This window comes from Acinonyx jubatus, chromosome A1 (assembly GCF_027475565.1).
Source record: "Acinonyx jubatus isolate Ajub_Pintada_27869175 chromosome A1, VMU_Ajub_asm_v1.0, whole genome shotgun sequence".
Taxonomy (NCBI): Eukaryota; Metazoa; Chordata; class Mammalia; order Carnivora; family Felidae; genus Acinonyx; species Acinonyx jubatus.
Window position 1 is genome coordinate 174,150,324 of NC_069380.1, and position 24,887 is coordinate 174,175,210.

The window sequence follows — 24,887 nt, forward strand, 5'->3', positions numbered from 1 at the left end:
AAGTGCAGGCTTCCGGGGTCAAAACCTCCCACAGGGAAGGAGTGTGGTGTGGTACAAAGACTGGGTTTGAACTCTGCCTGTGCAGAGCTGAGTGACCCTGGACTCACGACTCCACGTGTCAGTTTCCTCCTGTGCCCACTAGAGTTCACAGAGACCACCTTCCCAGGGCTGTGGTGCAGATTTGGTGAGCTGGTGGGTCCAAAGGCAGCTAAGAGACTGCCCAACACCTCGTATGTGGAGGGCCCACTGCCTAATACATGCTTGTGGTTTGTTAGCTACTGTCCCACCGGGGGTGGTGACCACCCCACATCCTGTCTCCTTCGTGGCCGTGTGAGCCCCTCAAGGGCTGGCAGCATGCCTTTTTTTTTGTTGTTTAATTTTTTAATGTTTGTTTATTTCTGAGAGACAGAGTGTGAGCAGGGGAGGGGCAGAGAGAGAGGGAGACACAGAATCGGAAGCAGGCTCCAGGCTCTGAGCCGTCAGCACAGAGCCCGACGCGGGGCCTGAGCTCACAAACCGCGAGATCATGACTTGAGCCGAAGTCGGACGCTTAACCGACTGAGCCACCCCGGCGCCCCGGGGCTGGCAGCATGCTTTATCTTGCAGGGCTTGGTGCAGAGTGAGGGTACAAATACCAACAACAGTGGTAATAGCTCATTTCACTGACCACTTACTCTGTGCCTGGCAGTGTTCTAAGGGCTTTGTGTGCATGAATTTGTTTTATCTCCACTACAATCCTATCAGGCGGGTACTATTACTCTCCCCATTTTACAGATGGGATGACTGAGGTCCACCAGGACTAAATACTTTATCCAAGGTCACACAACTAGTAAGTGGTGGAGCCACGATTTGAATCCAGAAAGACAGGCTGGGAACCTCCGCACGACAACCCCCTGAATGGAGAGATGGGATGATATGCGTGGTGAACCCTGTGTGAAGTGAGTCCATAGTCCTGGGGCAGGCCGAGTGTGTAGTTAGGGAGTCTGGCTCATGGCACTCAGGGAGGCCAGGATTTCTCTGTTCCTAAGCCCTATCTCCAAGAGGAAAAATCTCTGTGATTTCCAAAGGGACTGGAAAGGTGATGATTGGGCCACTCAGGCCGGGCACAAGGGGCCATGTGCAGTGGAGAGAGGAGGTGTGAGCATGCACACGTGCTTAAGGGGCAGTATGCACTCAAGAGGGTGCATGGGGACGCAGAACCAGCAGTGTGGCCTGAAACCAGACTGTTGATTCAAACTCAGGCTCTGTGACAGACTGCACCCTCCCTGTGCCTCAATTTCCTCCCCTGTAAAATGGAAAAAATAAAGTACCCACCTCTTGGGCTGCTAAGCATGAAGAAGGTCATGCTTATAAAGAACAGTGCTTGGCAGGTTCACGTGAGTGGGGCAGTGCAGGCACGAGCATGTATGTGAGACCTTCCAACGTGGGTGAGTCTGCGCACTTCCGGGTGGTGTGTGTGAGCTGTGTTTGTGCAAGGGTCTGAGCGTGTGTCCATCTGGTATGTGTGCTTAGGGATGGATCTTAGGGTGTACGTAGGAGCACAGGTATGTCTGGGCATACCTTTCAGTGTGTGTGATGCGTGTGTGCATATAAGTGGCATAATGTTGTGTGTGCTGGGCTTGCGGGCCTGTGTGAGCCCCATGTGCACACCACCATTCCTGGAGGGACCCCACCCCCCAGCACCCTCAACCAGGATCCGGGATTCTCATCAAGCAAGGCTTGGGGACAGGACCTGGGGTCCCGATCCCAGCACTGTGGCTGGAGCAATGACTTCCCCGCTCTGAGCCTCAATTCCAGAATCCACCTTTAGGACCACGGTGAGCGGTAGAAAAAAGAAAGAACATCCAAGCTCCCCTGCCTGAGGCTGGTGGGGGGGGGGGAGGGGGCGCGCCTGTGTTCCGTCCCCTCACACTGCTGCCATGGGTAGGGAGCTGCTGGGCCAGGCCGGCTGAAGGCGGCCCTCTCCATCATAACAAGGACTGTCAGAAAGCTTCGTCCACTGTGTTACCCCTATTTAGTGGGCGTGGGTACTGGGCTGGAAGGCAGAAAGGGCCACAGAGGAGAGCGGGCCGGACTCTGGCATCAAACAGATCTGCTGGCAGACCCTGGACAAGAGGCTTCTCTGGGCCCAGCTCCATGACTGTAACACGCGGTGCCTCCTTGTGCCTCATAAGGCTGTGCCAGCATGGAGAAAGCACCAGCACTTAGTACTTGCTCATGAAAAGCAAGACCGTTTCCCCAGCCTCCAGGTCTCAACCCAAGGTTCCAAGTCCAGTGCACTGTCAATAAAACTGCAGTCGCACCCCCAGAAGGAATGATACAGAGGAGCTGTTTGACGGAGCAGAGACTCAGAGGAGGTGACCCCTCTACACGTCATCTCTCTGTGCCCAGAGAGGACCAGAAGGCTCCGGGTGACACAGCCGCCTCGCTGTATGCCCACCCCAGTCATGTCACCTTGAGTGTGCCCTGCTCACCTGCAGTGTGTCCCCAAAGGAGAGCTTGTGGATGACATGGGTCATGTCCGGGTTCTGTGGCTGGGCTGTGGCACTGTGTGTAGACACGTGGAAGTTGCCTGGGACCTGGGGGGAGAAATACAGGTTTCAGGAGTGTCGTTGGCTGCTGCAGAGGGTGGGCTGCAGGTCTTCACTCTGGTGTTGGACAGATCTGGATTTGGATCCCAGCCTGGTCCAAGCCATGGGACTCTGAAGGAGCCGCCACCCTTCCCTGAGCCTCAGGTTCCTCATCCGTAGAATGGGCGCGGTAGCAGAAGCTACCCGAGGGGGCTGCTGGGATTTTGGGAGGAGGAAATACATGTGAGGCATCCAGCTGGGCCCCTGGCACAGGCCAGAGCTCGAAATGGCAGCTGCCCACCAACTTCCTGGCTGTCGGCCCCATAGCAGGTTGAGGCCCACGGACCAACCGAACCTGCTCAAAATCCAAATCAACACCACCGTTCACCCCAATTTGCCCCATCACCTTATGCTGGGGGATCCTTGAAGGCACGGCTGTGGTGGCCTCCTCTCCTCCCTGGGCCTTGAGGCCCTGGCAGAGCACAGCCCAGGAGAGGCACTGATATCCTGTGACCAGGACCTCCCTGGGTTCTGCTGGGGCATCTCTGTTGCACTAAAAGGCCCCTCCTCCACCAAGCTACTCAGGCCAAGCCCTTGGGATCATCCTGGCCCCCTACCTTTCCCTCACACCTGGCCTCCTGCTCACCAGGAAAGGCTGTCCGCTCCACCCTCACGACATGTAGCACCTGACCTTCTCAAGCCTCCAGTGCTCCCCTGGGGCAGCTTCCTCACTGGGCCCCCAGCTTGCACCCTTGGCACCCACAGGCCCTCCCCCAACAACAGCCAGAGGGGTCCTTTTGAACCCTACCTCTGATCGTGTCACTCCTCTGCTCGCAACCTCCTTTGTGTACTCCCTCTGGCTGGGAACGGCCTACCGTGGAGGTCCTACCTCGGTCCTTCGTACTTGTGACCCCTTCCTGGAACCCTCTTTGACATGGCTCTCCCCTCCCTGTTTTCCCTCAGGCCTCTGCTCGGGGAGCCCCCTGACCCCGACTCCCCAAACCTTTGGCCTGCTAAAGCACTCAGCAGCACCTGCTACCGTATCTTTATCTCATTCTATTCTGCTTCCTCACCGGGGAATGTAAGCTCCACGCTGGTAGGGAGTTGTGTCTGATTTGCTCTGCACTCCCCAGACCCTGGTAGATGCCCACTACATTAGGTACTGGATGAATGAACAAACCAAAGAAAGACATTAGTTCTTAAAATAGCATTTGTGGGGCACCTGGGTGACACAGTCAGTTAAGTGTCTGACTCTTGATCTCGGCTCAGGTCATGATCTCACGGTTCATGAGATGGAGCCCCGCACCGGGCTCTGTGCTGATGGTGCAGAGCCTGCTTTGGATCCTGTCTCTCCTTCTCTCTGCCCCTCCCCCACTTGTGCTCGCCCGCTTGTGCTCTCTCGCACGCGTTCTCTCTCTCAAAATAAATAAACATTGAAACACTGTTCGAAATAAAAAGTAAATAAATTCTGGAAATAGCATTTTTGATTGTGACATCTGGTAATTTCTATTTTACAGAAAAGAAAACTAAGGCTCGGAACAGTGAAGACACTTGCTAAGAAACATGCCAAGAGCTGTGGTTTGAACTCAGGGATGCTGGCCTCCAGACTCCGCACACTGAAGCTGGACATGATCCTCCCTCCATTTACCTCAGCAGCCCTGGGTTGATGGCCACACGCAGCCATCCTTTGGGACGTGCTGGTTTTGGGAAGATGGCCCAGACAAGAACCTGACCCTGGACGAGCCTCTGGCCTGTGGTGACACAGGTTTGGAACAGAAAATGAGACTGTGTGACCCACACCGGACCAGAGAGATGTAGACCGTGGGGGCCGCGGGGAGGGCCCCCAACTCAGTTGGGAGTGTTCCGAGAGGGCTTCTCAACAGAAAGGACCCTGTTGTGCTAAGGCTGTAAAAATGCAGTACTCGGGAAGAGGGGGAAAGGCATCAGAGCTGATGGGTCAGCATGACGAGTACGGAGGTCAGAAACTGCCCGGTTGGTGGGCACGTGTAAGGAACTAGAACGGTCTGCAGGGGTGGTAGTGGCAGAAAATAAAGAGGCATAAGAGGGAGATGGGGCGGTTCAGTAAAGGCCCCAAATGCCATGCTGAAAAACGCAGTTTATTTTATTCCAGTTCAATGAACTGCATCAGAGGAAGGAATATGGCTTAGAGCTTCCGGCTAAGCAGCAGTCCATCAAAGTCTGCTTGTTTGGTAAGCATGCCTGTTCCGAACACAAAGCTGTGGGCTGCTCACAGAAGTATTCCTGTCCTCACTAGGGCCTGGGCTTTGGACTCACCTGGAAGGTACCAGGCTGACAGGGTACGGCCTGGCCTCGGCTCACAGGTGAGGCTAGAATGGAGCCTGAGACGTGGGCCTCAGGGGCCCAATTACCCGTGGTAGAATAGCAGCTGAGCTCCACACTCCAGTCCAGCCCCACTTCTCAGCTGGGGCGCCTTGGGCAAGGTCAGTAACCTGTGTGCCTCAGTTTCCCCATCAGCAAGATGGAGACGCTAGCTGCAAAAGGTTACTGAGAGGATTAAACAAAGTGGGGAGTGCAAAGCCAATGGCAGCTGTTATTGGGCTGGGTTCCTAGCATGAACGTGTTCGTCATCAGAGCCAGGACAGAAGAACCCTCCTGGAAGACAGAACCACATGTACACAGGCAGGGCATGGGGAAAAGCCCACTGTATCTTAAAAAAATATGTTTAAACTTTATTTTTACTTATATAAATAATAAATTATACATTTATATTATAAAAAAAGGCACATGATCGGGGGGCCTGGGTGGCTCAGTCAGTTAAGCATCCGACTTGGGCTCAGGACATGATCTCACAGTTCATGAGTTCGAGCCTCGTGTCGGGCTCTGTGCTGAAAGCTCAGAGCCTGGAGCCTTCTTCAGATTCTATGGCTCTCTCTCTCTCTCTCTCTCTGACTCTCCCCCACTCTGTGTTTCTCTCTCTCAAAAATAAACAAAACATTAAAACAAAAATTAGAAGAAAAAAAGGCACATGATCAAGTGAGGACTAAAGGTCCTGTTGTCTATCACCTCTGGAAGAAACCAATAGCGTCCAGCACGTGTCCTTTGGCGTTCTTCCCTGAAGTGAGTGACACGGGGCCTCCGGTGGGCAGAGTTCAGAATGGGGTTTGGAGGCTGGGCCTCATGCTCCCAGAGTGAAGTGAGTCAAGGAGGCTGGCTCCCGCGCCATCTGCCACCCGCTGCCTCCCCCCGAGGCTGTGACTCAGTGACCCACTCCCCCTCCACAAGGAATCCATCACAGGTGGCTGACTCATGCCAGCACACGCTGGGCTGAAGAAAGAAACGACGACGCTTTTAGAGCCTGTGACTTAGGAACCTACGTCAGTGTCTCTGATAGATTTTAGAAGCATATAGATGGAGCCAGGCCCCAAACCCGGGCCCATCCTGCCCTCCTCCTGGGGGCTGGCTGATTAAGCGAGGAGTCTGGGCTGCTGGGGGCTGCCGGGGCAGCCTGGAACACTCGAACTTGGCCATCTGACTGCTGGCCAACTTCCTGATGGACAGATAAGGAAGCCATGGGGCAAGTGTAAGCCTGATGCCGGGAGATAAAGGGGTGGGGGCCAGCTACTAACCTCACCCATCATCAGGGCACACCGTCACGCTGGCTTTCTTGTCTGAGCACTGCCTGACTGAGAGCTCCTAGGAGGCAGGAACTCTGAACACAGGCAGAGTGGGAGTCTCCACTCCCTGCAAGGGTACGAGGACAGAGGGTGGCCTGAGCCGTGACCTGGAGTGAATGGACACCAGTGGTCACAGCTCGTGTGACCAAGATGCTGCCAAGAAGAAGCAACAGGGGGGCGCAGGGGGAGAACAGGGGCCCGGTGCCAGGCTGCCTGGGTTCAAAACCTACTCAATCTCTTTGGCCTCCATTTCCTCAGAGCTGCTGCAAGGAGTAAGTAGGTTAATACAGGAAAGGGCCAGGTAAGAACCCAATCGGTGGTAGCCATAAGGCAAGGGCCAGCTTCACACTTTCCTAGAATCCCTGGCCCTCGCCAGCCAGAGAAGAGCAATTTCTTGAACGCCATCCACGCACATTTTAGGAGCACACCTGCACCCAGGTGACAGTGGGTGCCAGCTGATGAGATCACGGATGCTCCCACTGATGGGAGATAAAGCAGGCCAGGGAAAGGGCACCGAGGCTTGTTCCCATCCCCACAGAGTTAAGTGCTTTGTATTTTATTAAAAAAAATTTTTTTTAAATGTTTATTCATTTTTGAGAGAGAGAGAGACAAAGCGGGCAAGGGGCAGAAAGCGAGGGAGACATAGAATCTGAAGCAGGCTCTAGGCTCTGAGCTGTCAGCTCAGAGCCTGACACGGGGCTCGAACCCATGAACTGTGAGATCACGACCTGAGCTGAAGTCGGACGCTTAACTGAATGAGCCACCCAGGCGCCCCAAATGCTTTGTATTTTAATTTGCTCATGTCTTACAATCTGTGAGGGCAATATTATTATCCCCATTTTACAGATGCGGGAACTGAGGCTTAGAGAGGCTAAACTGCCCAGAGTCATTCATTCAATCAGTGAGCACTGTAGCCAGGATTCTCGACCACAGGTAGGTCTGACCCCAAAGAGCGAGTCCCACTCCCCACTCTGGGGGCCCCACCAAAGCCCATCTGAGGGGAGCTGACCACAGCCTGGGCGTGTTTGCTAAGGAGGCAGGAGGGTACGGTGCTGGGCTATCTCCTGGGTGGTGTTTCTCCTGTGTCCATCCCAGGCTGGGTGCCAAAATGGCCCCTTCTTGTTCACTGTCTGGGGCATAAATATCTGTTTCAGCCAGGTGATCATAATACCCCTGCGGGGAGGCTCCCACAACCGGGACTGTGTGTGTGTGTGTGTGTTCATCCTCAACCGTCACCCCTCAGACAGGCCTCCCCTTACACCCCGATCTCAGTGGTTTCTCTCCCTTATGCTCCCCCCTCACACCCTCTTCATTCTCTTCACGGCTGCTTTACCAAAGCCGCAATTTGCTTGTTTGAGTGTTTACCTGTGGGGTGGCTACCACCCCATAATAGACCACAGTGCCATCAAGGTCAGGGACCATGATCGTTCCTTCTAGCACTGCGTCCCAGTGCCAAGTGTGGAGCCAGGCACAAAGCACTCAATAGCATGATGTATGAATGAATCAGCAAGGGGCGGGACGCAATGGTCCAAAGAAGTCAAGAAGTGAAATGGGGGTCAGAGGAGAGGGAAGGAGGGACTCCCCGGAGGGACCCACGTCAACGAGGTCTGCGGAAGAGCAGCAGTTCTCTGGGCAGAGCAAGAGCCTAGCCTACCACCAACTCGCCTACCTCCCTGCGTGCCCACACGCCCGCCCGCCCGCCCTCCTCTCCAAGGCCGCCTCTCCAGCCCGCTGCGCTCTCCCACGTCATTGGCGTCCCCTGCAGCTCCCCGGTCACTCACCCCGCCCGCGCAGCACCAGCCCTTCCCCTTTGATCCATGTTCTCTTCTAGGTTCTAGGGCCCGCCTGGGCCTGGTTCCCTCCGACCTGCCTGGCGGCTCCTTCTCCTACCTTTCATCACCCCCCTCATCTCCCCACTCCTCAATGCTGGAGCGTATCAGAAATCAGTCCTGAAACCACATTTGCACCAAGACTTTGGGTTCTTGCATTTTGGTGCCACAGGCCCTTTGCCAGTCCGGTGACATGTGTTTTAAACGTTTAAGATGTGTTGAATGTATCCAATACATAGGATTATGGAGGAAAGAAATGATGTGAAGCAGTAATTAAAATACGAAAAAACATACTTAAATAGGCTTCTTTATTACCACAGCAAATAATAAGACCTGGTCACAGGTCAACTGATCACTCTGATTTCAAAGTAGTGATGAATGTAAATAGTATCTCAAAATTATCTGCAACTATTTTAATGTGATATAAATATCGGCAATTTATTGGTGACAAGCCACGGGTGCTGCTAAGGCTACTATGGTTTGTAGCCAACGTTCATCATAGGAGAAAATGCTGAATTTGAGTCAGAGCTTCATAAAAATCAACGTGTCATTTTTTTCCCCCATGCAAGTTCATAGACCCCTTGGATTCAGTCTATACTTCCTGGGGTGTCAGTGAACTCCAGGTTTGGAAAAATTTCTACACCTTCTCTCTGGATAGTTTAGCTTAGGCCAATAATCCGCAAACATTCATGGCATTGGAATCCCCTGGAAGGCTTGTTATAACACAGATTAGGGGGTCTGAAGCGGGGCCTGAAAATCTGCATTCCTAGTAAGTTCTGAGGCGGTACTGATGCTGTTGGTCTGGGAGCCTACTCTGAGTAGCGCTGATGGAGACCTAGGACCCCAACATCATCTATTCACTGATGACCCCCCCACGTTTACATTCCGGCTCAGAACACTCTCCCGAACCCCAGAAACACACCTCCGATGTAGTATCTCTGGGAGGAATCCCAAATGAAACACATCCAGAATCGAACTACAATTTCCCAGCCCTACTGCCCACAGAATCCATGCTTGCCCAGACTTCCATATCCAGAAAATGGGACCCTCTGCTTGTCCAGACAAAAACCTAAGAGGTTTCTTTGATTCCACTCTTGCCCTCACTACCCACATCCAACCGATCGGCAAGTCTCGTTGACTCCACATCCCTAATCTGGCCACCTCTCTCCAACTCCACTGCACACCCAGTGACCGTGACCTCTGCTCTTGGCCCCTCCAGTGTGCTCCCTGCACAGCTATCACCATGAGCTTTCTGAAGTTTTGCAGTCCAACAGAACTTTCTCTGGTGATGAAAATGTTATGTAGCACTAATATGGTAGTCACTAGTCTCACGTGGCTATTAAGTACTTGAAATGTGACTAGTGAGACTGAAGGACTGAATATTTCACTTTATTTAATTTTAATGAATTCAAATTTAAATAGCATCACGTGGCTAATGGCTACCATACTGGTATAGTATGGGTCTTTATTTTTTTTTAACTTTTTGAGAGCACGTACACACGTGCATGTGAGCAGAGGAGGGGCAAAGGGAGAGGGAGGGAGAGAGAGAAAGGGAGAGAGAGGGAATCTCAAGCAGTGGAGAGGAGAGGCCCCGAGACTACGTGGGAAGAGACAGGTCCAGTCACACCAATGTCCCAGCCCAGTCTTGCAGCCACTCAGCAGGAATTGTGGGAAGGGAGGGCACATGCCTTGTCGAAAGGGGCAGCTCCAGATGTCTGTTGACAATGGGATGTGTCCCCAGTGTGGCTAGAGCCTCTGACTTTGAAAATCTGGAACTCTGGGCTCCCAGTCTTTAGCTATTGGCTCTGACGTGTTTGAATGCTATACAGGACAAACGTAACTTGTCTTTGGGTTGGGTGTGGCCAGTGAGCTTAAAATGTCTGATTCAGATGTCGGGGACCAGAGGAAGGGTGTTCTGAGCAAAGGCTACAAGAGGGCAAGCAGAAGCCAGGAGTGGCCAATGGCTCAGTCTGGCTGGGACCGGGAATGGGACTTATGGAACACGGGAGACAGCTGTGTGATCTTGGGCAAGACACTCAGCTGCTCTGGGCGTCCGTTTCCTCATCTGCAAAATGGTGCCACCTCACAGAGCTATTTTTGCAAGGCTCCGCTGTGATTAATACATAAGAAGAGCTGAAAAGGGTGCAGCGTGTATGGAGCCAAGGTTGCTGGCTCCCGCCAGGGTTCCCTCGTACTCCCAAATGCACTGTGCTCACATCCTCGACTCAGGATCTGAAGTTCCTGGTTCTAGCCACAAAACCACAGTAACACCTGAATGGTCCTTTGGGGGCCTACCAGCTACTTTCAAATGCACCCCAATCTCACTCCTCCCCTGCTTTATTCCTCGTCACATCGCCACCCACCAAAATGCTTTTCAGTTAGCGTGCTGTCTATATCCCCCTACTAGCACAGGAGCTCTGACAGCGTGGGAACTCTGCCCACCTACCCCGTTCCATGCCACCTACTCAGAGTGGCCCCAGAGCTGACACAGAAGGTGTCCAATAAACGTTTTTCGAATGAATGTGTGATAGCTCATTTAATCCTCATGCAAACTTTGGGAGCTGGGTGGTATCATTCTATTATTACCATCATTGTATCCTCACCCTAAAGACGTAAAAACAGGCTATGATGGGTGGAGTGACTCAGAGGGCGCTGCTTGGCCAAGAGGGGGTAGAGCCGGGATGCACACTCAGGGCTCAGGACTGCAAATTCCATGGTCTTCTTAACGGCCGCTCCCTTCCCTGGCGGGAGGAAGAGCAGCCCCTTCCTGAACCAGCCAGTGGGGGCTCCGTGCCTCTGGGAGCCTGGAACCCTCACCCAAAATCTCAGCAGGAAATGCTGCTGGCCACCCTGATGCTTGTCAGTCCCTGGCTGCGGGGGAGGCTGAGTGAGCGTACAGCTCTGAACACCCGGATTCTGGGAGGAAGGGGACCGAAGGGATGGGGAGTGGGGAAAAGGGGCCCGTGCAGGGTCTCCGTACCTTGTTGATGCTGAACTGCCCCTCAAAGCGGCAGCCGGCCCCGTTGTTCAGTGGGATCTTCATCGAGTTGTCAATGTGCCCCACCTCATGCCTGCCCATCTCATCCTGTATGTCAAGTCCAACCACTGCAGGGGCCAAGGAGAGGAGAGAGTCACAAACATCCAGAGAAATGGGGATGGGGCCCAGCCCTTCATCCCTGGACCCCCTCCTCTCATCTACTCCATGGACAGGTGGACCCTGGGCCTTCCAGGCACCCACAGCCTAGGGCCCAGAGCCACAGAGAGCAAGGCAGCCAGCAAGGCTGGACTGAAAGGGAGCAAGCCCACAAGGTCCCTGCCACTGCCTGAGGCTGCAAAGGAAGAGGGGAAGGAGGTGGGGGGGGGGGGGGGGCGGGGGAGAGGCGGCAGCTAATGGGGTGAAAATGGGTGATAACAATTAGACCTTCCTTGGAGAATTATGAGGATCAAATAATATGTGTAGAAAATGCTTAGAACAGGGGCTGACGTATAGTAAACGGCAAGGGCTTAATGAACGTCAGCCCCTAATGGTTCTCAGTCTCTGGGTTTGTTGGGTAAGGTTTTAGGCAGGCATCCGTTCACTCATCATTCATTCATTCATTCACACCTTTTTTTACCCAATGCCTATTCCTGCAGGCCCTGCCCTCCCGGAGCTTAGGTACTTTTCTGGGTTCCTCAGTACACTGAATGGGAAACTTGGGGCTTGGGAGTCCCGGTCTTTGACTCCAATGTGACTCTTTACCCGTGACTCAGCTTCCCCATCTGTAAAATGGGCAGGCCCATGCCAATTGCATCCTTTGAGATGGTTTAAGTGGCACGGCTTTGCAAACTATGAAAATGCAGACATTTCCCTGAAAGAAGCACTGGAAAGGAGGCTATGACACAGAGAAAGAACTGGAAGCAGTTTTACGTGAGCCAACCCTACAAGGGAAAAATGGGAACAAACGTATCCCTCAGTGGTGGTGGGGAAGTGAGGGAGGGCCCATCCACAGAAGGAAAGATGATGTAGTCGTTAAAAATGACGCTCACAGGTCTGTAGTATGTGGGAAACGCTGATGCCGTAACGTTTGGTTTAAGAGAAATGCAAACAGGACTCGGCGGCTCCACCCCTGGGAGCCTGTTGTCTAGATGCACACATGTCCAGACGTGTGTGCGAGGCTGCTCTGGGCAACTTTATTTGAAATTGTGATGAGTGGAGGCAACCCAGCTGCTTGTCAACAAGGGACTAGTCAATGGAACAGTCCCCTCTGGAATGCGGTGCAGCAGGTACGAGAACTGAGCTAAATCCATGTGTGGGGAGAGGCAGCTCAGAGCAGGGCAGTGACTAAGAGCTTGGGCTCTGGGGCTGCCACTGTCTGTGGTTCCTGGCCTTGCCCCTTACCAGCAGTGGGACCTCGAGCAAATCCCCTAGCCTTCCTGTGCCTTGGTTTCCTCCTCTATCCTAGGCTTGTGAGGATTTCGAAAATTAAAATAGTACTAGGTGCTAGACACCCTTCTAAGTGCTTTCTACATAGGAATGCACCATCCGAGCATCCCTGTGGGGAAGATAATACTAGCAGACCCATTCTATCCTGGGGGACACTAAGGCACAGAGAGGTTAAGTAACTTGCCTGGGATCGTACAGCTAAGAAACACTGGAGCGTGGATTAGAACCCACAGAGTTTCAATCCAGAGGCCACACCCTGTGGCCATTCCACTGGAGTACGTCTCATCTTAATGCACTAACACAGCCAAAGGATTCAGGACAGAGCCTGGTTTGGAGCAGGAGCAGAATCAATGGCAGCTGTGGTGATCATCTTACTAATATTATGAGTAACGTAAGAATAGCTCCAAGATATTAGCATAAAAAACAAGAAACCCCAGAAAGGTCCCACGCAGTTGGGTCCCAATTACATGAAAAGTAAAAAGAAAAAACAACACCCGCCACCTAAACATAATATGCGTTTGTAGACGCGGAGACAGACACACAAGGCAGGCACACAAACACAGGGGTGGAGAAGGGGTCCCGGCTGCTAGCAGGGACTTCCTCTGGGGTGGATGGCACACTAGGGAACACGGACTTCAACTTTTCTCTTTGTATGTTTCTGTATTTTGAACGTGATTTTTTTTAAGCCAAAAAAAAAAAAATATTCCTGTTATTAGTTAGCAATAAAATATCACTTTTTAAAGCAGGATAGGAGATTGCACACACAGTGTGATCTCAGCCGTGTTTAGAAAGGCTCAGAAAGGAAGGCCAACGGGATGGGATGGCGTCAAATGTCAACTGACGCTGTCACTGGGGGTGGAATTATGGGCGATTTCTTCTCCCTGCTGCTCTGGATTTTCCAAAGGTACAATGATGAACGTGCATTTTTTTTTTTTTTTAATAATAAAAATCTGTTCTCTTAAAGAACAGCCAGGGTGCAGAGCTCGAGTGTAAGATGCCTGGGTTCGGGTTATGGCCCCACAGGGAGGCAGCGCCCCGTGGGCTAGCGCAGCCCCAAGCTTAAGGTTGCCTGGCCCCTCCTGGGCCACTGCCCGTAGCTGGGACGCAGCCTGGAACCACATCCCTTCCCTCCCCTACCCCACTGGTCCCAGTCCTCTGGCCTGACTAAGAATTTCCTTGTTCCAGAGACACGACCTACTCCTGACTGAGAAGCTGCCAGATGAATTATTTTTCTAAGGGAAAAAGAAAAAATAAAAATAAAACCGACCTATTTCAACAGGTTCCCTGGCTTGGGGCCCACTGTGGATTCAAAATTGTGATGTAATTCTCACCAAAAGCAATAACAGAACTGAATCTCTCCCTATCTCTGCCTGCGGACACACCCAGTGTTCTGTCCTTCAGGAGGAAGGGCGTGGGTGGGAGAAGGGCCTGCATCGGGTTATGTGCCAACCTGGGGCAAAGGGACACTAGACATCCCAGTCCAGGAAGGGACACCCAGTCCACTCAATAAGAAGTCTAGGGACCGGCTCATCAGACCCTCCCGGAAACCTCAGGCAACAGATAGCATTATAAACCCATTTTTATAGATGAGAAAACAAGCTCAGAGAAGTCACACCTCAGCCTGGGTCAGAGTTTTAGTGAGCAAAAGAGGTCCAAGGTCTCCTTGCTTTAAGATGCTTGAGAGGTTATATGACCCTGCCCCCACCCCCCACGGCACCCTACAGCCTCTTGCCAAGATATGGGTAATAACAGCCCGGCCCCCTTGCTATGGGGCAGGATAAACTGTGGTTGTCAGTCACATGCCACAGCTCCCCGTGAAATCCGGCTGAAAACATGGCTACCCTCCAGAGGTAACCCCCGTTAGCCATTTCGAGTACTTTGTATTCTACAAAACCTCCAAATGCAGGCACATTTGATTACATTCCGCACCCCCCCCCCCACCCCCAAAAGAAACAAGGAGAACCTTATGCGACCTGCTATTTGCAGCCTGCCCTGTTTGCTGACTTGTCCCGGTTATCTTGTCATCTCTGCACACTCAGCTCTGCCTAACTGAGGGGCCTTGCTGGAGCAGAGGGCTGTTGGGAATACTCACATTCGCAGTGCAAATTGGGTAAACTGATGTTCAGGCTGACGTCAATTTTGCCCCCGCTGTCCTTGTCCGGGTCATCGACATAGAGCTCATTCACGCTAAGGGAGACAAGTACAGAAGCCTTCACTGAGAGGGGGCACCCATCACAGATGCCGGGGACAGCCAGGAGCCATTTCCCTTGGTGACCACTGCTCAACCACCCATCTAGGGGAAGCCTATCTGCTCAGGCACAGGGGAGCAGGGCTCCCATCTTGAGGGCCTCTCCAAACACTGGCCTTACCACTCAGAGGGAGGGGGCTGGGGTGGTGATAACGGGCACGGCTTTTGGCGTCAGACAGATTCAAATTCCAATCCCAGCCCTGCCATTTTCTATGTGAGCTCGGCAGAGCCCATCTTCGAGTGGGATATCACCACCTACCGTTAATGGGGTGGTCTGAACACCTGAGTGAAAAATGGGAGTCTTATTAGGCCGCAGGGCCTGGTACCTCCAGGCATATGGTACCCTAGTCCCTACTCTCTGGAACCATCTCCCACTCAGCTGGGAAGTGGGGATTCCCTGGGCGCTCATCCTCGATGCTCGGCCCTCACAAAGCCCTGGGGCGAACACCAGGTCCAAGATGCAACCAGACGTGACTAGTTTATTAGTGTCCTGTGGCTGCAGCATAAATTATCACAAAGCTGATGGCTTAAAACGAGTCACGTTTATTATCACCTTGCACTTCTGGAGGTCCACAGTATAAAACAGGTCTGCGGGGCCGTACTCCTTCTGGAGGCTCTACGGGAGAATCCTTCTAGAGGCTGCCTAAGTTCATAGCCCCTCCTCCACCTTCATACCCAGTAGAACCACACAGCATCTTCACTCCTCTCTGGCCTCCGAACTCCCTCGTACAGCACCTCTGGTCATTTCATCTCGCCCACCAGATAACTCAGGGCCATCTCCCTGGCACGAGAGACTCGACACAATCACATTTGTAAAGTTCCTCTGGCCACGTAAGGTCACACGTTCACAGGTTTCAGGTCTTTGTGAAGAGAGGCACAGTTTGGGGGCAGGGGGCCCCATGGACAGTCGTGCCACCTTGCTATCTGGGACAAAGGCGCCACAACAGGACCTGTCGGCAACGTGAATTCATTCAACAAATACTTTTCGAGCGCCTGCTGTCAGGCACTAGAGACAGTGGGTAACGCAGTCAGACACGGTCTCTGTCTTCATCAACCTTAGAGACACCACTCGCCTCCTTAAAAAATACCTTCCACCAACTATGATTATTGCTTGGTTGGAAAGTTGTGGGGTGACAAGGGAGGGATAACAGGACAAGTGACCTCTGGGGAGAATGGGCCAGAAGGACTTCTCTGAGGAGATGGGAGCGGAGGCCTGAAGGAGGAGGAGGCTGCCCCAGCAAAGAGGTGGGGGTGGGGGAGGGGAGGATCTTTGGGACAGAGTGTGCAGAGGCCTGGAAGTAGCTATTTTGGGGAACTGAGGAAAGGTCACTGTGGCTGCAGCGTAGAGCGAAGGGAAGTGGGCTGTGATGCAGCTGGAGAATGGGCAGGGGCTGTGTCAGGGAGGCCCGGAGGCCCTGGTAAGGCCTTCACACTCCATCCAGACAGAGTGCAGCCGCATGGTCAGTCTTGCCCTTTAACAGGCTTCCTCTGCAAGGAAGACTGACCGGAGGGGCCACTGTGCACTGGGGAAACCACACGGGAGGCAAGAGATGGCCTGGATTGGGTGTGTTGTGGGAGGGGGGCGCGGGAGGGAGGGATGCCAGATATGTCAGCTATGGGCCGTGGGGGGCTCAAGGGAGGCATGCAGGCAGACCGCCATGTGTCTTGCTGGAAACATTTGTTGGGCTGGGAGCTCCTGGAAGAAGAGCAGTGAGGACGGAAAGGCACTGAGTTGCAAACGGCTGTGCTGAGCTCGAAGTGTCGCAGAGGCATCTTTGAAGAGCCGCTGAGTGGACGCCGGGTGGCCGTGTCTGAAGGCCACTTCTGATTCCCAGAGCACTCCCCAAGGGGAGAGGGGACCGAATCTAAAGGCTCGGCCCAGTGGGCAGGTAGGGGGGCAGTGCTTGAAGTGGCTGGGCTGTGGCTACTGAAAGCATTAACTAGGGTCCAGTCCATAGGCTGTAAATAAAGGCTTGCAGCTCTAAGCAATTAGACTCTAAGAAAGCCTTGTACATGGCCACATCTCTGGGAAAGAATGAGTCAGGTCAGGGCAAGGGCATTTTGTTTTCACAAAGACAGAGCCTGTCTTTATGCCCCTAGCACTTAATATGATGTAGCTGGTGCTCAATTAAGAAACAGTGGGGTCCAGGGGCACCTGGGTGGCTCAGTCGGTTAAGCCTCTGACTCTTGGTTTCAGCTTAGGTCATGATCTCACAGTGTGTGGGGTCAAGCCCCACATGGGATGCAGAGCCTTCTTGGGATTCTCTCTCCCTCCCTGCCTCTGCCCCTCTCCCCTGCTCGCTCGCTTGCTCTCTCTCTCTCTCTCTCTCAAAATAAATAAATAAACTTAAAAATAGTGGGCTCCAGTCGTGAGATTGAGCCTCACATCAGGCTCGGTGCTGCTTGGGATTCTTTCCCTCCTCTCTCTCTCCGCTCCTCCCCCACTGGTGCACATGCACACATTTATGCATTCACACATGCATGCTCTCTCTCTCAAAATTAACAAACTTAAAAAAAAATATGTAGGAAAAAAAAGAAACAGTGGGCTCAAAAAGTCACCTGGGGCTTGTTTCCTTGCAGGGGTCACAAGGATGCTCCTGAAGACAAGAGAGTGACAGATGTGGTTTGGCCTTCAGACTGTTGGGCCTCCAGCCCATGAAGTCAGGAAAATCCCAACTGGGCCTATGTGCATTCATGTTATTCCCATCCGATCCTGTGAAAATGTCCTGATCCCCATTTTACAATCAGGAAACTGAGGCTCAGAGAGGTTGAGTGCCCTCTCCAAAGTCACACAGCAGGAAATAGCAGAGCTAAAATCCCACCTAGGTCTGCATTCGGCCTGAGCCCCAGACTTTCTAGGGCTCATGCTGTCTCCCCTCCCTCCCGCCCTCAACATCTAGGATCAAGGGAGGAAATGGGGGAGGAGGGCAGGCCCTCTGAGGCCACACACAGGGTGTGGGGAAGAGAGACAGGGGCTTGTACTTGGCAGGCTCATAGTGTTGGCCCCCATCGGAGAACAAAGAGAACAAATTAGCCAGGGGGAAAGGAGCAAGCAGGACCACAGGAGGGTATGCTGGAGGATGGACATCTCCACAGCCAAAAGGGCTCCTCCTCGGCCTTTAGCACCCAACTTCTACCCCAGCCTTGATGTGCAACTCCAGAAGGTTGTTGAGTAATGACACTACTGGGTGATTAACAGAATGGTCACCAAGGGAGAGGGAGAGCCCCCAGCTTCCTTTCCCAAACTAGCGAGACTCTTCCTTGTAGCTACTCACCTTTCCCACCTCGGAGGTGGGGACTCAGCACATCACCGGCGGATTGTGGGATGATGTCATCCCCTGGCAATCCTCTGGAGGTGACCTCAGTGCACAGAGAGGTGAATGCCAGGTGTGGCACCAAGGTGAGCTCACCCTCGAGGCCCCAGGGGGCCTCTCCTAGCCCATGGAGCCCAGGCTCTCCAGTGCCACCTAGCATAAAGGGGCTGAGGTGCTGGGGAGGGGTGGAAAGCCCACTGGCCTGCAGAGCATAGGCCAGTCTGGTTATGTAAGGCCAGAACTGGCTGTTCCCAGTGCATTCCTGAAGGGCCCCAGGCTGCAAGATAAACGAAGTTCAATCACCTGTGCCGCCTGCCCAAGGAGGCCAAGAGATCCACCTTCGGAATCCAAAGCGGAATGTTCCAGGGCTGCTGGCGTCCTCCTACCCCCAGCCAGCACTGCAAGCCCTCCTTTAGCCTGCCAAGGCTAGCTAAACTGGCTGGGGCTGAACTGATTTTAAAAGGTGAACGGACAGCCAGAAATCAGCCCACCTGAAGGGACAATACAAGCTTTTTTGTGGATTTACTGCTATCTGGAGACTCTCGGGCCTGATTCCTCCTGTCACTAGCAAGGGCGATGAGAAGACTCATGGGGCAGTGGCAGATACATGTAGGCTCACCTCCTGCCACTAAGAAGCTGGGGGGGGGGGGGGGACCTGGGACAAGTTACTTCACCTCTCTGAGCCCCGGTTTCCTTAACTGTAAAACTGGGAAGTTTTCTATGAAGTTTGAAGACAGTCAAAATTAATCTACGGTAATAAGTCACAATAGTGGTGGTGGCAGGACGTACTGACTGGGAGGGGGCACGAAGGAACCTTCCAGGCGGCGGAGATGTGTTGTCTTGATGAGGTGATGGTGACACGGGTATAAGCAGAGGCAAGCATTCATCAAGTCTCACCTTTAAGATTTATGCGCTTGGCTATTTGTAAGTTATAGATACGTCTTGAAAAGAAGGAAAGAAAACCAGGAGGGAGGGGAGGGGGAAGAGGAAGAAAGAAGGGAGACAGAACAAAAGAGGGGTCAGGATTCGGGCTGCTTCCCAGGGGTGTGAGCGATAAAGCTGCAGGCTCCCCAGGGCAGGGGGGTGTATGTTCCTCACCAATCTGAGGGCCTGGCTCGGGCCCTTCTTGGTAAAGAGCATAAGGCATCGTGATGCCAGTCCAGACTCTCAGTGTTCAAATCCTAGCCCTACCACCTACGAGCTGACTGACCTTATAATGCAGGGGGTGTTGCCTCTACCAGCCTCGGTTTCCCCACATGTAAAACAGGGGCGGTCACAGGTACGGCACAGTAAGTGTCTGCTGCTTTTACTGTTCTTATAATTATCAGTGTTTACAGAGTTGGTAGCAACAGGCATTCACCTCACAGCACTGTGGCAAGGATTACTGAGGGGCCCACAGCTGGTGCATTACATCGAGAATATGCCGATTATGACCTGCTGAACGAGGGGGCACAAGCCACCCACAGGGCGGCCAGGTAGCTCCCTCAGCATCCGAGCTCCCACTTTGGGGAAGTGAAACCCACAGGGTCGTTTTGATGGAAGGCACAGTTTCGATACACCCACACAAAGGAAGAAAGAGTCCCGAGATTTATTACTTACAGATCCCAGGAGTGTGTGTGTGTGTGTGTGTGTGTGTGTGTGTGTGTGTGCGCGCGCGCGCGCGCGCGCGTGCAGGGAGCCAGGGGAGGGCAGAAGCCAGAGGGAGAGAGAGAACAGGGTAGCAAGCACTTATTCCTTATGATGGGGCAGAGGTCACTAACTCTCCTCCGGCTTCACTCTTCAGTAGCTATTTTGAAAGATGCCCCAGGCAAAATAAAGGCGGGAACTCATGGCGGGCATGCTGAACTCAAGTCCTTATCTTAGTGTCCAGACTCTGGGTGTGAGGAGGGTTATCACACTGTAAAATGCCTAGGCAGCAACTCAGAAAAACAAAGTTCGTTCTCCTCAGAAGCTGCTTTTCTTGTCATAGGGATTAAATGTGTTCATGGACGTAAGGTGCTAGCACAGCCCCTGGTATATTCTAAGGCCCGCATAAAAGGTGGCCCTGCTTATAAGGAATCGAAGATGTCCCAGTTCTAAGCAGCTGGCTGGTGCCAGGCACGACGCCGGAGACTTTCACATGTAGTATCTCATGTAATACCCACAGCAGGAAGATGTTTAGTAGGGTCACTGTTCTCTTCTCACAAGGATGAAACCGGGCTCAGAGCAAGACAGATAAAAGACTGGCCAAGATCACATGGCCAGGAAGAGGCAGAGGCAGGATCTGAACCTGGAGCCATGGAAGCCCAGAGCCATGCTCTTTCCACCGCGTTAAGATGGATGGGGCAAGGAATCAATGAAAACCTGAGGGACAAGTGTCCCCCAAGGAGACCTGTGATGCAGGTGTCATCATCTTTCCGATAATCTGCAGGTGCCCATCCCAACTGCACCCATGGCCCAAGTGCCCACAGGGCAAGCAGGTGTAAAGGGTCCATCCCCTTTGTGCCCTACAAGCCTCCCTCTAACACCTCCCCCTGCCACGCCCTGGTGGTTGCTGCATCTGACCTCCCGACTGACCGGGACGAGGGCTCTCTTGAGCCAGGAGCACAGAGCACGAGATCACCACCCCTGCAGAATGAACAGGGGGAGGTACCAATGTGTGCTGATGGAGGAGAGGGGGGCACATTCCAGTCGGGGGACACCAGACAGCGTCAGGGAGTTGGCTGGATTGCGTGGGGGTCAGTAAGCAGTGGCCATGTAGGGAGAGGAAGAGAGGGACTGGGGAGGTACGGGTGGGGGGGAGCGTAGGTGGAATGTAACGAAGGGCCCTGAAATTCTAGGCTGAGGCGTGAGTCTGATGACATCTATGGAAAACAATTTTATTTGCTTTTAGAAGAGCACTTGAATAGTTCAGATTCCTGCCCAAAGTCGCTGACCTCTGTGCTTAATAATTTGATTTAATGGAAACTTACACAGCAGTAGGCCCACAGCAAGGGCTTGCGGTGGAAGGGGAGGGATGGAAGTTATGCAAGCAATGTCCCCAGGACCTTGTTTTAAATCCCTACCCTCCAGGTATAAGTAAGTGCATCTATTCCCTACCAGGTGGAGGGCCAAAACCACCCCTTCTCGGCCACCAAGTCCTGCCCACACCCTCCTCTCCACAGCTATTGTCCAGTCTGGCCTCCAGGGTCACCCTGCCCCAAGTTCATCTTCACAAGAGCGGACCTCGCTGCAGCGTGAAGCCAGTCCAGTCGTTCCATGCTCGGACGCCTTCCGGCCTGTCCTTCATGAGACGACCCTGGGTCTCTCACCGGGCCCTAGCTCACAACCCAGGCCTCAGAGTGGGTGACCGGGCTCTGAGGGAGACATCCAGGCATCCTTCCTGGTTGAGCTACCGGCCTCCCCACTGGGGGCCTGCTATGGAGCATCTGAGGACACAGTTCAAGGTAACCACCCAGTTCCCGCTAGGCGGGCAATGGCTTCCTGGAGTTCCAACTGCCTGCTTGGCCACTTCACCCTGGAAGGTGTATCCAAATGTTCAGGTCAACTCTTCTGACCAAAGAGCAGCAGCTCCCATGCACCTGGGGGTCCAGAATGCTCTGGGCAGAAAAGCATGGTATGACAGGGCAGGAGTGCAGAGGCTCTGACTGGAGTGGCCCCACCACTTACTAACCTCATTGTGGCTTTCGCCTCCTGGTGCCTCAGTTTTCCCAGCCATAAAGTGGGGTTAAGACTACCCGCAGAACCCACCTCAAGGGGTTCTGTGTTGACGACACGAGACGATCACCGTAAAGTGCGAACCTAGGTGGCTGGCTGGCTGGCTGGGCATGTGGTTGCCTAGTATAAATCGTGACTGGAAAGTAGAATACATTGTATCGTACTGTAAATTATCAGTGGAGAGTTCCAGCTACTACATTTTCTTCTTACAGATCCTCATCAGGTTAATAAGTAAAAGCAGCCAAGCCTGGGAAGTCATAGACTGGAATGTGTTGCAGCCACGTTCTCTGAGCAAGGGGGGGGGGGGGGGGGGGGGGGCTGCTCCCCTGGAAATGTGAAGCCACACAGCACCCCCTATGGGGCCACTTTCCCAAGGATAATTAATGGCCTGTCTAAAGCCCAGGTTAGAGTCCAACCACCCAAACAAACAGGCCTCCTTCCCTACCGGGCTGGGCCAGAATAGTGTCCTAGGTCACTCACTGATAACCACGGGTCAGGGTTGGCGCAATGTGGATCCCACCAGCAGTGACCTCATTTCCTTGGGATACAATCTCATGATGGGGAGTGTGGGGGGTTGACCCACTGTGGTCACAAACCTGCCAGGGAGGGCCCGACATCCATTACAGAAGACCTGGGACCTTCATGTGTTCCCAAACTGGCAGGCCTTCCCAGGGGTCAGAGAAACTTCTGATAGGAGACCAGGAACAATGCTTTTACCTCTGGATTCTTCGCTGACGTCCTCAGTCCTCACCCATACAGACTCCTTTCGGGCAACTCCTGCACCGTGGTCACACGGAAGCAGGGGGAGAGGGGCGTCAGGGCCACTGCATCATCACAGATGGAGCTTCTGGCCCCTGGGCTACCGACGGGTTTCTCTTCTCATTCCCGCCTCCCTCCCTCCTTCCGGCCACTCACACAGCAAATGGGGAAGAGCTCAGCACGGGCCAGACAAATGGCAAACACACCATGAATGGCCCTCGTAGTCTGATTACCCCACTCACCCCTCATCTTTCTAGTGTCCAGGATGCCCCCAGGGGTCAGGAAGGGTAACCCTGGAACAGGGTAGAAGGCAGAGCAGCGGGAACATACTGTGCTCTTTGGAAAGGAGGGAGCCCTGTCCTGGGTAATGGAACAAGCTGTCCAAGCTCACCTGAGTGGCTCTTCACACAGCAGGTGGCACACGACCTGCTCCAGTCACAACTCACCTGTCGGGGGCCCATTGCCTCACCATGGGCTGAGCTGACAACGGCTTAATAAGCTGCCCTTCAATGTCAGCAGGAGGCGAGGGAGGCTGCTCTGAGCTCAAGGGAGGGGACAAGAAAATTAACATTCGTGGAGTGCTTATTACATGCCAGGTGCTGAGGGTGGCCTCACAACCTTTTTAGCATTAGATGGGGAATAAATGTGAAGTGAATAAATGTAGCATGAAGAACTACAGATCCATATTAAAGTACATCAGGTGTGGCATTAAGTACCTTTCTGGTAAACAACTTTGTTAAAACCTCACAAATATCACACACCTTCTCTGTTTCCTGCTTTGCTTTTTTTTCTTCAGAGTCTTTTTCACTAATTCATGTACGTTCTAGCTTTGCTTGCTTGTTGATGGTCTGTGCTCACTGTTGGCTTTTTCAACTCCTCTGAGCAGGGAACCACTCAGCAAGGAAGGAGGCAGACCTGGTTTCTGACTTCTGGGAGCTCAGGACCAAGAATGAGGCCCACGAATACACAACAGTGTACAGGACCTACCCCAGCTTGGTCCTACCTACTTCATATTCTACACTCTCTCCAGTTGCTCACTTTGCTCCAGCCACACTAGCTCTTTATCTGCTCTGTACATACACCAGGTAATTCCTGCCTCAGGGCCTTTGCACTTCTCACTGGCTCTGTCCAGAATATATAAAGTCTCCCTAGTCCCTGGGACACAGCTGGGGCTCCCTCCTTGCTTTCACACATGTACCCCACTCACCTTGCTCAGAACACGAGGGACCTGAACAGCAGCCCCCCCCCACCCCCAGGGAAGGGGGCGCAGCCTGGAGAGACCAGCAGGTACGTGGCACACAGTAGCTCTCAATCTCTTGCTGCTGTCCCTGTTTCTAATTCCAATTCAGGTGGCCCCTGAGACATCCAGTGGCCCAAATTTACACAGAGCCACCCCCCATTAGGAGCTGAGTGGGGCAAAGAACATTCTCTGACCCCTGCGTGGTCAGGAGGTCATGTCTTAGGAAGCAGACAAGCCTCCCCAGACCTACAAGCTTTGACTCTAATGCACCCTCTCGTTTGGCCAGCAATACTGAGAGCCAGAGAGTTTGGAAACCTGTCCAGGGTCACACAGCAAGGTGGCAACTGAGCATGGGGACCTGGCCCTGGGTCTCCCAATGCCTCGTCCAGAGTTCTTTCTACCACTCCGTGAGACCCTCTGGGCTCTGGTGCCATCAGGGTTAAAAACAGGATCAGAGGGACAGGGAAGGCAAACTCCCCCATACCAGTGTAGGCTACAACCAGAAATTAGTTGGCCAGAGGGTGATGGTAGGAAACAGACAAGACTGAGATGCCTGTGGATTCAGGAGACTGGTGGGCCTTGGGAGCCCCCTCCTAACTATACGACCCTGGGCAAATCCCTTCACCTCTCAGAGCTATCTGAGGACTAAAGGTGGTAACACTTACATAGCTGTAAGGCCCGTCTTGGGCTAAGCAATTATGTTTTTAGTTTCCTATTGTCTTGTGGCCGAGAGGGAGGCAAAGGAAACCAAGAAATTCCATGAGCAAAAAAGAAAATTCCAGTGTTGAACAGGGGAGTGGGTGGCCAGGGCCCAGCCCTGTGATGACTTTCTGGGTTGTAAACACAGGAACGAAGAGCCTTGGAAGCCCTGAGCCAGTGGCCAAGGCAGGAAGCTCTGGGGTCTGATTCCACCTCAGGGCGGCCGCTGGGCTGTGACTGAATAATTCCAATGGCATTCTGTGTTACACATACCCCACAGCATTTACTAGGTTATCCGGGCAACGGATGATGCTAGAAATTGGGGATCGATTCACAATGCGTCAATCACTGCCAGGAAGCCCACACGGATTCCTCACTAAGTGTGGGCCTGAGAACAGGGAAGGGGGCTCAGTTGAGGGGGGCTGGGCTCTGATGTCAGCAACCCCACCCCCC

General features: G+C 53.2%; 1 protein-coding gene across 3 annotated transcripts in view; it reads right to left on the reverse strand.

Annotated features, from left to right (window-relative positions):
- Positions 1 to 24,887, reverse strand: part of ERGIC1 (endoplasmic reticulum-golgi intermediate compartment 1) — a 102,013-nt gene that overhangs the window by 22,697 nt on the left and 54,429 nt on the right. For 2 of the 3 annotated variants that reach the window (XM_053226468.1, XM_027034588.2), the window contains 3 exons: positions 14,571 to 14,665; positions 11,036 to 11,160; positions 2,475 to 2,579 (listed from right to left, as the gene is read on the reverse strand). In XM_053226468.1, the coding sequence (XP_053082443.1) occupies positions 2,475 to 2,579; positions 11,036 to 11,160; positions 14,571 to 14,665 (325 nt within the window). The remainder of the gene's footprint in view (positions 1 to 2,474; positions 2,580 to 11,035; positions 11,161 to 14,570; positions 14,666 to 24,887) is intronic. The other variant, XM_053226469.1, reaches the window with a different exon arrangement.